This window comes from Acinonyx jubatus, chromosome A1 (genome assembly GCF_027475565.1).
Source record: "Acinonyx jubatus isolate Ajub_Pintada_27869175 chromosome A1, VMU_Ajub_asm_v1.0, whole genome shotgun sequence".
NCBI classification, from domain to species: Eukaryota; Metazoa; Chordata; class Mammalia; order Carnivora; family Felidae; genus Acinonyx; species Acinonyx jubatus.
This window is the reverse complement of record NC_069380.1, coordinates 141373906-141385934: the sequence shown is the minus strand read 5'-3', so window position 1 is coordinate 141385934 and position 12029 is coordinate 141373906. Positions and strand designations below refer to the sequence as shown.

Sequence of the window (12029 nt, the reverse complement as noted above, 5' to 3'; positions counted from 1 at the left end):
ACATTCATTTATATAATCTCCACCAAGATATATAAAATAGTCTTATTTGAAATTTGAAAGGTGCAATGTGTAATATAAAACCAATTCAAAAGCCAACTTCAAGGGGCGCCAGAGTGGCTCAGTCGGTTAAGCGACCAACTTCAGCTCAGGTCCTGATCTCGCGGTTTGTGAGTTCGGGCCCTGTGTCGGATGCTGTGCTGACAGCTCAGAGCCTGGAGCTGCTTCGGATTCTGTGTCTCTGTCTCTCTCTCTGCCCGTCCCCTGCTCACATTCTGCCTCTATCTCTCAATAACAAATAAATGTTAAAAAATAAATAAAAATAAAAAGCCAACTTCAAGGCCCTCCAACAAGCACCCACAAAAGCTTCAAACTGTGGGCTGGCATGTAATTTCCTCAAATAAAGGTAGCCATTCCCACTAATTTTTCAAGTTTAAATACTGCTGAAGTTAATTATTGACCCCTTTCTCTCTTAATCCTTCATTTCTTTAACCCTACCTTTCATAACCTTTTCATTTAGCAACCCCACTACCAAAATTCACATCACCTAATACAAGAGAAAAAAGGGGTAGGATTTCCAATTAAAAAAATAAAGAGAAGTTAACACACTTAACTGCCCTCTTCCTCTGTCTAGCCAGAAAAAAATTAGCCAATAAGATAATTAAGAGGAATAAGTAATTAAAGGAAAGGGAGTAAAATATTCACTATTAAATGTTATGGACTAATTCTTTAAATGAGAATAAACAGCAGAATAGGTAGGTAGATTTCAGGTCTTAACTCAGACTATATCAAATTCTCTAGCTCTACCATGGAGAGAAAAAAGCATTAGAAAATATTTTGGAGAGAAAATAAATCATCTTTAAAGTAAAATACACTTGTGAAAAGGAAAATCATCACACTGTCTAAACCAACTCACCCTTAGCAACCTTATACACGCAGAAGAATTTACAACAGAATATTTAAATATCAGTACATTTTTTCTTCCTGTGGTTATAAAAAATTGTATTTAATGTTTATTTTTGAGAGAAAGCACGAGTGGGAGGGGGCAGTGAGAGAGGGAAGGAGAGCATCTGAAGTGAGCTCTGTGTTGACAGCAGAGTCCAATGCAGGGCTTGAACCCACAAACAGAACCCTGAGATCATGACCTGAGCGCATGTCAGACATTTTAGCTGAATGAACAACCCAGGCTCCACCCAAAATTATTATTTTTATAAATGATTCTTTTAAGACGGACATATGCATCCTATCTCACAAATGAGCTTCATGTACCATAAATGCAGGCACAAACTTAAATTAGCCTCCTATATAATCACAGTTTTCCAAAAACATTCAGTAGCCAAACACTGTTAATGTTTTCACCCAGGGATGAGACACTGACCGTGTGTTTCAATTTGACAATGTTTATCAGCTAGCCTCACTCCGTTTCTACAGGAAAGAGGATGGGCCTATGGTTAAGAAAGCAGTATAGAATCAATCAGGCTTGAATTTGAATCTGGTCCATTTACATGCCAGATGTTACCTTGGACAAATTTATCTACTCTCTTTGAATTTGTTTCCTCTACTGTAAAATCCCTACATCTTAGTATGATATGAAGATTAATATTAAGGGTTAACATTTACCAAGTGTTTTGCTGGGCATACAGCACTGTTCTAAGTACTTGAATAATTTTTTTTAATGTACACTTTTTCTTATTTTATGTTCATTTTTTAAAAAAAATTTTTTTAATGTTTATTTTTGAGACAGAGACAGAGCATGAGCGGGGGAGGGTCAGAGAGAAAGGGAGACACAGAATCCAAAACAGACTCCAGGCTCTGAGTTGTCAGCACAGAGCCCAACGCGGGGCTTGAACTCACAGACCGCAAGATCGTGACCTGAGTTGAAGTCGGACGCTTAACCGACTGAGCCACCCAGGCGCCCCTATGTTCATTTATTTTTGAGAGAGAGAGCGCGCGTGCGCGCAGGGCATGGGGGGGGGGGGGCGGAGGGCGAGAGACAGAGACAGACAGGGGATCAGAAGCAGGTTCTGTGCTAACAGCACAGTTCCGGCCCTGCATTGGGGCTAACTGTGAGATCATGACCTGAGCCAAAGTCGGATGCTTACTGAGCCTAGGTGGGATGCTTAACCATCTGGGTCACCCAGGTGTCCCTACATTAGATCTATTTTTAAAGGCAGCAGTATTCTCCTCACTTTACAGATGAGGAGAGCCATATTCGGTTTACAACAGCAGTACTCCCTGACTTTACAGAAGCAGCAACCAAGGAAGTAAGAATTAGTAAGGCCCATATTCACAAAGCTATTAAGTAGAGCAAAGACTCAAAAAAACTCAAATCCTACCTCTCAACTCCTATCTACATGCTAATTTAGATAATGTATTTAAATACTTCAGCACAGTGCTTGAGCAACAGAAAGCAAGGAGCATTCAATAAAGGTTACTTTGATGACTGAAATTAAAATCTCACATACATCACTTCACACAGGTCACTCCAGTCATGGCCCCACTGGCGTCAGTAAAGAGGAAAGAGACTCACCTAGATAGGAAGGTGAAGAGGAAGAAAAGCTTAAAGAAATAACTTTAGTTATTAAATGTTTAGTAACTAAACATTTGTTTCATTTTTTTAACATTTATTTATTTGAGAGAGACAGAGCGTTAATGGGGGATGACAGGCAGAAAGAGAGGGAGACATAGAATCTGAAGCAGGCTCCAGGCTCTGAGCTGTCAGCACAGAGCCCCACGCAGGGCTCGAACTCACGGACCGTGATATCATGACCTGAGCTGAGGTCAGATGCCCAACAGACTGAGCCACTCAGGCGCCCCTAGACATTTATTTTACAAATGTAACTTCAATTTATCTAAAACTGGGAAAAGCAGTTTTACTACTAGAAACCACAGGGAAATGCACCAAAGGAAAACAAAACAAAACAAAACACCTTCAACAACAGGTAATGAACAAAGGGAGCCCAAGAACACAAACCCAAGAACAGGAAGAAACACTTCTGCCCTCTTCTAACGCTCTCTGCACCCAAAAATGAATCAGGGCTTTTTTCGGAGCCTAAAAAGATGTAGTAAAATGAAAAATGCTGTGAGTTAAACAGTTACCTTACAGCAGGGAGACCTACACCTGGATACAAGCACATAAAACAAATGGATCAGGTCCCAACACTTGCTACACGGGGACTGTAAATCACCCAGATCCTTTATCTCTAACCTCAGTCTCACCTCAGACATTAAGACAAAGGAGGGTAAGTGACAGCCCTAAGGTCAAGCCACTAGTATCAGAATTAGGAGAAAAATACACATTTTCCTGAGCCATGTTTTCTTTCCCCTAAACACTAATTAAAGGCAGTGTAGTGAGAGCCTCTGTAAAAAATACCCTGCCGTAAAAAACAAGATGAAAATAAAAACAATGGGGTGCCTGCGTGGCTGAGTCAGTTGGGCATCCAACTCTTGATTTCTGCTCAGATCATGATCTCACAGTTCATTAGTTCAAGCCCCCACATCAGGCTCTGCACTTATAGTGTTGAGCTTGCTTGGGATGTCTCAGTCTTCTCCACCCGCCAAAAATAAACATTCTAAAAACCAAATCAATAAACATTTAAAAAAAAAAAAACCTGCCTCAACTAATTCCTAGCAGCAGGCCAATCTGGTGATGAACCATATTCAAAATTTCTTCTGAAGAAAATGACATATTTTTATCACTGTATTCTCCCTATGTTTATGTTACCTAAATGCATTAATATTCATTATATAAACTAAGCCTCTAGCCATCACCTTCAAATACTAAAGTTACAAATAAAACCCCATGTTAATGAAGTAACTTCAGGGACGCATGGGTGGCTCAGTTAGCCGTCCAGCTCTTGGTTTTACAAGAGACCTTATGGTTCGTGAGATCAAGCGAAGCCTACTTGGGATTCCCTCCCTCCCTCCCTCCCTCCCTCCCTCCCTCTCTCTCTCTCTCTCTCCCCCATCCCCCCCCCCCGTACCTCCTCTGCTCGCTTTCTTTCTCTGTCTCCAAATAAACATTTAAAAACAATTTTTTTTAAATAAAGGAACTTCGTATATTTATCCTTAAGACCATTCTCCTCTAGCCCATCAGGCCTACTTTCATTTCACAGCCTAAAGTATAAAACCTTCAACACAGAGTGAAAAGAGTCTATCATATATAATTATAAGCATATAAAATTTAACATTCAAGGACAAACGTACAAAGGCGATTTTCTACACTTAAGAAAACTCACGAAATTTTCTAGGTTTTTGCTGGATGAATCCTTCTCTGCCCTTGTGGAGCTTTAACAACTTACTGCATTAAGGCTACTGAGAAATAACAGTCCTCTACAAGAAGCCTGAAAGGCCAAATGTACTTCACCACCTCTACCAAAAACTAAACAGCATCAAGAACTATAGTTTAGTCTTCATTGTGTTTTCTTACCCTTGCAACTTAAATTTTCTCCCATCAATCACTGAGGGAACTGGACAGATTTAAAGGGAGCTGATCCTGGCCTATTAAAGAGTGAAAAGAGCCATGAGAAACTTTCCATTACAAAAAAAGTAAGCACACAGACTTTTAAGCATCAATGGAAGACCACTTTTTGCTTTCAATTCCCACTTCTTACAATATTCCACAAAGTTCAAATAAAGCAGCAATGGAGAACACTGAGAGACTGATTAAAGTTACATGTGAAGATTTCAGGAGTGAAGATTGCTAATTCAAACCTAACAATTGTGTTTAACAAACCAAACCTCCCACTCACCTTCCTTCTCCCTTCTATCTCCCTGCCCCCCCCCCCAAAAAAACCCCTTGAACTCACATTGCTCAAGTGTTTGTCAAAGTTGGCCTTGTTTTATCAAGGAGGAAACATGCCTGATTTCATGCCTGTGAAATATGTGGTGGACTGGGCATCACGTGATGTTAACAGCAAGTAGAGAAATGAAGTGAACATGAACCGGTTATCATGAAGGCTGCTGCTATCCTGCCACCAGCCTCCATGTTTCTACATTACAGATACACTAACCTAAAAGCATATATTCATCTCTTTTCTATACTTTTTCTTCAGTGATGTGAAAAATGGCCAAGTTTATTTCGGCACATGATTGAAGAAAATGATTAGTATCTAAGTCATTGTTTTCATAGCCTCTATCGTTCAAGTCTTTCGTCAACTTTCAAGAATCACACAAAATTCACTTGGCTTCATTATTCCTCAACTGTGTTTACACTGTTTTTATGGGAATATACAAGCACAACAGCTCTCCCCACTGCAACTATATTACATCCTTTCTGAGCCTGCTTCTATTACTTATACCTAATCATGGGTCAAGGCACACCGGCCCAATGAAAGGCCAGTACCCTAAGGCTCTAAAAAGACTGTGACTTATCTACTCTATATATAGTTTAGATTTCAATGTGGCTCTAGAGTTTTGTAATCTTAGTTTTTCACAAAAATTAAGTCCTAATTGGGAGAAGTGATGGTAAGTATTCTTCCTAGAACTCCTGGCCCTTTACATTAAATAACCTTTCAAGTCAGGAGTCATCTATAGCTGAGTCATTTTAAGATAGAAAGGAAAACAGCAATTAGGCACTCTTATCTAACATAAACCCACCCTTACACCCCTAGGGAACCTCTTTCTTCTGTAACACAACATGGAGACTCTGCCCCACACATACCTATCAAAAAGAACCTGAAATTAAACAAATGAGTTATTTAATTTAAAACACATTATTGAACTAATATTTTTAAATAGTACCATTCTCTCATTCTCAGGAGACTGACATTCCCTTTTATTGTCTTCAACAAGGCATTGCAGAAAAATACGTTTGGACTAAGACAAATCTAAATTTGAATTTGAGTTTGATCACAACTTAGCTGTTTAAGATTGGCCAAATCCAACATCTTCAAGTCTCAACTTCAGCCCCAGTAAAATGGGTATAAAATACCACTTATCAAAAAAGAGAGTCGGGATGATGAAGAGATAGTAAATAAGAAACTCCAATACCTAAGTAGTTCCAATAAATACTAGTTACATTCCCTGCAATAAATGTTGAGGTGAAAACTCTGCAGAATCCTTATTACAGAACAAACAAAAAAAAAAACAAAATAAACCCAAAAATGAACATTTCCTGAAGCCTCCTTTATACGTGCCAGACACATTGTTAAGCACTTTTTCATAGTATCTTACTTAAATCTCAAGATATCCTTTAAATATCTTCCCCCTTTCCCTGTTTTAAAAAGGTTAAATAACTAAGCAGGTCAGAGAAGTGGTGAGTCCTATTTGGAAGCCAGGTCTTTCTGACTCCAAACACTAGGTAGACTCTGTCTACAGCATGCCTTACATGGCTACTTATGAAAACACATGCAGCTCTCAGTGTTTTGTTTTCTTACTGGAAATAAAATCACTGGGAAGAAGTTACCTGAGCAATTTTATAAACATAATAAATTTCAAAGAGAACAATGATTATTATATCTTAATCAAGCCTACTATCATAAAGTTTACTATCTAAAGGACCACAACCATTTCAACAATAGTTGTCCTTACACAGAAATTATTTACAAAATTCAGGTCATCACAGGTAAGTAAGCCATAGTATGGGCCACCCAAGCACATACACTATAATATCATCCTCAGCTCTGACCTACAACCAACACTACTGCTGCAACCATTCCAAGAGGCCCTGGTGGCACTGGGTTCAGGGACTGAGTGCCTGCTATATAAATAGCAGTACTTCACTAAACCCTTCTAAAGTCCAAGACAAATCTAATCTACCCTGTAATAAATTTCAAGATTAAAGCTCTACTTACAATTCTTATGTCATCTAAAATTTTTTCATTAATATTGTGTCAACTGCAGCTCCTCAGATTATTTCTAGTCGACCCAACTTGTGAATCACTAATAAAACTTTTAGCAGAAAACCTAAGATTTTCATTCTTCACTATTTCACAAAACAAAGCTGTAGGAGTATTTCTTATAACCCATATTAAATCATAAGTGTATTCCAATACTTAAACTCCAAGAGTTATGCCCAAAGTTTACAAAGCAAACGAATTACCAGTACAGATTTAAAGCCCTTTCTGAGGAACACCTTGAAGAATCTGATAAAAGTCTTTCTCTCCAAAAATCCAAATATGTCTGTGCATATAAAACTTGGCTCACTCTTAAAGGACCCCATTAAAGTCCATCTATAGCTCCCCTCAATTTATAGGGAATTCATCAATGCCAGATAACAACCTCTTATTTAGAAAGTTCTTTACAGTTTTAAAACATTTTACTCCTACTTCTCAAATTGTACAGTCCCTTAAGGAATTTACATTTATCAATTTTTAAAATTTACCTACAACTATAAGTCAAAAAGATTCTTCCAAATTCTTTAAATTCTCATAATACTAAAAAAACAAAAACAAACAAAAAAAACAACCACCTCTCATGTTCTTGGTCCACAAATATTGAGTGCTCACAAGATGTGTGGCCCTGAACCAGGGATGGCAAAGAGAATTCCAAGATACTGTCAAGGCCAGTGACCTTGAAAAGTTTACAATCTAGCAGTACAGTCTGTTCTACTTAAAAAACAAAAAAAATAAAAAAACAACAACAAAAAAAAAACAACTCCTTTCAACAATTTACTGAGTATTTTGAACAAAACCAGGTGTGGTTTTTAAGCTGAAGCCTTTAAATAGATAGGAAAAGGAATATTATGGAGGAAAAAAAAGCAGAATAGACCCAGAGAAATTAAAAAGAGGGAAAACCATAACCAAAGACTAAATTTTCTAGTAACATGTATCTAAAAATGTGTTTAATTTACCAGGTACACCTGGCTTGAACACCTATAGCCACTGCCACAAATTAAGTCAACTTCAAAATTGGGAACAAAAAACCATTCAATGAGAGGTAATAACTAAACTTAACAGAATCATTAGTACTAAACTGACAAAATTTCCATAAATATTTTACTTTAAAAAAGTTATTGCAAACTATTAAAATAGTAAAAAACTTAAGCAGTTAGGGAACAACAACAAAAACAAGGCTGGTGTGCTCTTAAACTCCCATTATCAAGCCCAGAGCAGACGTCACTAATTAAATCACACCACCCTTTTTTCCCCACTAAGCCTCATTTCTTTCAAAATAAAGTTCCAGTAGCTATCAGGGTGAGCACTATAAGTGAATTTGTTGTTATTGTTATTTTTCAAATACTGTTCAAGCCAACTAAATGAAGCACCAAAAATGTATGTACGTATTTAATGTCCAACGAATTTACAATAAACTTCATCTGAGTTGTTTTCCAGAACACAAAATACTCTTTAAAACTTTAAACCTCTCTCCGTTAAGGAGAATTTATTATGGTCAATATAACCTTAATTAGGAAAAGATATTCTTTTAAAAAAATGTAACACTCCACCCCCATGGAAGAGTTCCAGATAACTGTAATTAATTAACTACATTTTTTGGCAATCCTCATTTTTGACCCTATTTGAATTAAACCAGACAAAATTACTTTTTCTGAATATCAACAAAACTAAAACTAAACCTGCCTACATCTTTAGAAATGTAAGAATTGCAAAATGTAACAAAAAGTGTAATAGAAAGAAGCACTAATTTGTCCTTCCAGTTAAAAAAAAAAAAAAATACAGGTCAGTTTTAACAAAACTCTAAAGAAAATATATGTGACCATTTAAAATTTGTCACTTCCTTCCAAAAAGAATTTAAGGGAGAACACAGATGCCAGAAGATAAGGTGGAAAATAAAAACAGATCACTGGGACTCTAGGATCACATTACCAGGTGGGTGATGCTTAGCACTAAATAACAGGAAGGAATGAAAACCTGAATTCAGTAAGTTTTAAGAGAGCACTGTGGGATTAGGGAAACAAAAAGTTATTTCCTAAGTCTCCAAGTCTAGCAATGAAAAATACCATACTATTCTATGAAGAAACCAGGAGATGAGCATCCTAGCCTTAATAGCAGGATTCAAGTATTACATAAACACAGGCATGGTTAACAGATGACAACACAATGTCAGGAATATAAACACCATAAAAAGGAGCATTTCCCCACCCCACCTCTAACCTCAATTAGTAGTAATACTAAAAATAGTAGCTTTGAGGAAATATCTGTTACTGTCCATTGGTAAAAACTAAAGTGTATCTTTTTTTCCCAAGATGTTTTATTTTCAAGTAATCTCTACACTCAACTTGGGGCTCCAACTCAACCAGGAGATCAGTAGTTGCACACTCTATACAGACTGAACCATACAGACTACCTGAAAACTAAAATATATTTTGGAATACTCTTTTAGTAAAGTTCCTTCAGCAGAAGCTGTTCTGTAGGCAGGACCTCAAATTATGCATATCTTATCTTGCTTGTAGAGCTCCGCATGCATACCCATGCAGACTTTTTCCATTATTTCATGTAATTTTAAGCCTAAGAAAGTTTGAAAAGGCTTGGTACTACTTTTACTCTTAGAAGAACACAAAGTAAAATAAACATTCCTGCCCAGGACCTTCTTTTCCCTCCCTAAAACAGGAATGAAACATGAGCCAGTTATCAAGACTTGAGAGATTCCGAGAGTAGTTACAAACCTTTAAAAATACATTTGCATCCAATGGAGAGTGGTGCCTTTTCATTTAGACAGGCCACTCATTTGGAGGAAAACGAATTTAAAATTTGCCTAAGTTGCCAAACTACATATGAAGATAAAAAAAAAAAAGACCAAGTGTATTCCCAAAGACAAACTACTATGAGTAAATGAACAGGACCAGAAAAGTAGGGTTAACATCTGGGCAGTTATTGCTGGAAAGAGAGGCAAGAGAGAAATGAACACACGGTGTCCATTTACCTGACGCCTTTGGCCTCAGTGGCTCTAATTTTATTTCCAGCACGGAAGAGTAAACCGAACTCTTATTATATAGAACCTATTTGATAAATGGAAGAAAAAAATCTAAAGACTTATATCAAAGTTCCTTCAGAGGGCCAATAAAGGTAAAGCACGGTTTTACTACCACTGAAAGGAATTAAGGGGGAGAATGGTAAGGAACCCATCTTCTTCCTCTTCTCTTGTCCAGAAAAACAAGTTTCCCAAATGCGCACAGTCCAGACTGAGGTTTCAACCCCCGGCAGTGAGCAACCCAAAGCAAGGACTGCTGCAGCCCAGACTAGCTTCTTACCTCCTGGATGCGCTTCCTGGCCCGCTGAAGCACTTCTTCGTAGCCCTTCTGCCGCAGCTCGCTAAGGCTTTCGTAATACTCCTCAGGGTCGTCGGTCTCAGTGAAAAGTACCTGGGACAGGATCTTCCAGCCGCAGGTGTCCAAGCCATGGCCCAGGTAGACCTGGAGCTGGTAACATAAAGTGTCGATCTCCTGCTCGGTCATCTCTGGGGCCCCCCCAAACAGCACGGTCCACATGCCAGAGGGCTCCTCGGGGAACACGGGTAGGCACTGCTCCAGCTGCGAGTTCACAGAACACAGCTGCTGGTGCACAGCACGCAGATCCTGGAAGGAGAAGAGCCCAGCCCAGCTACACTCCTCTGCCGGAGACTCCAGCTCGGCGGTAGGCGGCGGCTGCTCCGCGTCCGAGAGCGCCAGGGCTCCCGGGGCCACCTCGTCCTCCCTCACCATTTCCAGCACCTCGATCTCCTCGGAGACCGCCCCGCAGGCGCTCACTACTCGCACCGAGGACACCGGGGCCTCCGGAGGCGCCGAAGGGGCGGCCCCCGCCACATCTCTGCCTTCCGATCCCCTTCGAACCGGGCTAGTCTGGGCCCGCACTGGGCTTCTGAGAGGGCTCTCCGCCCCTTTGCCGGCCGGACTCCGCAGCAGCGGGTCCCCTCGAAGGCTGCGCGCACTCCGCGGAGAGCCGCCCTCCGCCCAGGCCGGACTCCTCCGGGGTCCTGGGCTCCTGCCCAGAATCGCAGAGGCCGTGGCCTCGGGCCGGCCCTTGCCAGCTGGACTGCCCGGCCCGCGGGTCCCGTCCGACGTGGATGCTCCGGGCTCCGCGCCCCCTCGCGCCCCCGCCTGCTCCCGGGAGCCGCTCCTCTGCCTCTGGGCCGTCCGGTTGTGGCAGGTTATGGCAAACTTGCCCTCAATCTCGTTCCAGGCCACAATGAAGACAAACTTGTGCTTCTCGCGCTCGTCGAACACATGGGGCCGCACGGCCACCCAGTCCGACTCGAGCGTCTCCTCCAGCGCGAAAGACATGGTGGCTCCGGAGCCAGGCCGCGGGGGAGGCGCCGAGGGCCCTGCCCGCCCGAAGACTCACCGGCTGGCTGCACCGCGCCCCCTGCTCACCCTCGCTGGGCGCCTTCGGCCATCTTAGCGCGCCAGCCGGCTCTCCCCGCTTGCTCGCCCGGCCCTCAGCACTCGAACCCGCCGCGCTTCTTTGTGGCGGGGCTCGCGGGAAAGACAATACGCGTCCCCGGAGCAGGTAGTTCACATGGTCACGTGCGGCTGGATCTGTTTACAAGCCCCGCGCTGCGGCGGCGCCTCGCGTCCGACCCGGCCGCCCCCAGCGCGAGGCCGCGGTGCTGCGTCTTCGGCTCTCTGAAGGTGAGGCGCGGGTCCCGCGGGGCCAGGCAGGCCGGTAGGCGGTCAAGACCGGCCGCTCGTCCAAGCGGATCTCCCCGCCCCTCCTCCTTCTTCTCTTCTTCCCGACCGCCCGGAGCGGGCCTGACGGCGAGACGCGTCTCCTAAACTCTGAGCTTCAGAATCGCCACAATGTTGCCATTTGGCTGCTGACGTAGGCTGCTCCACGAGGGACGTAAACACGGGCACGTGCCGCACGCTGGTGACGCGGCGGCGGCGCGCACACCCCGTGCGCGCGCGCCGGCTCCGCCCCTCGGCGTCCCCCGCCCTCGCCTGCAAGCGGCCGCGCGCAGGACTCTGTCCATCTTTCCGCGCAGCCTCCTTCTCCCAAGACTGGAGCCGGCAGTTGGCAGCAATCAGTCTGCTGGCTCTGGAGACGGTCGGAGTGCCAGGTGTGCCTTGCGGTACAGGTGCCTCTGAGTCTCGAGAAGGAAGGAACAAAGGTGGAGGAACTGAGATTTTTCGAAGC

The 12029-nt window shown here is 42.3% G+C and overlaps 1 protein-coding gene across 1 annotated transcript in view; it reads right to left on the bottom strand.

Annotated features, from left to right (window-relative positions):
- The window catches only part of JMY (junction mediating and regulatory protein, p53 cofactor), a 98603-nt gene extending 86851 nt beyond the window's left edge, over nt 1-11752 (bottom strand). Inside the window, exon 1 of the mRNA XM_053224299.1 lies at nt 10148-11752. Within this exon, the coding sequence (XP_053080274.1) occupies nt 10148-11176 (1029 nt within the window). The 5' untranslated portion in view covers nt 11177-11752. The remainder of the gene's footprint in view (nt 1-10147) is intronic.
- Nucleotides 11753-12029: the final 277 nt, after the last annotated feature.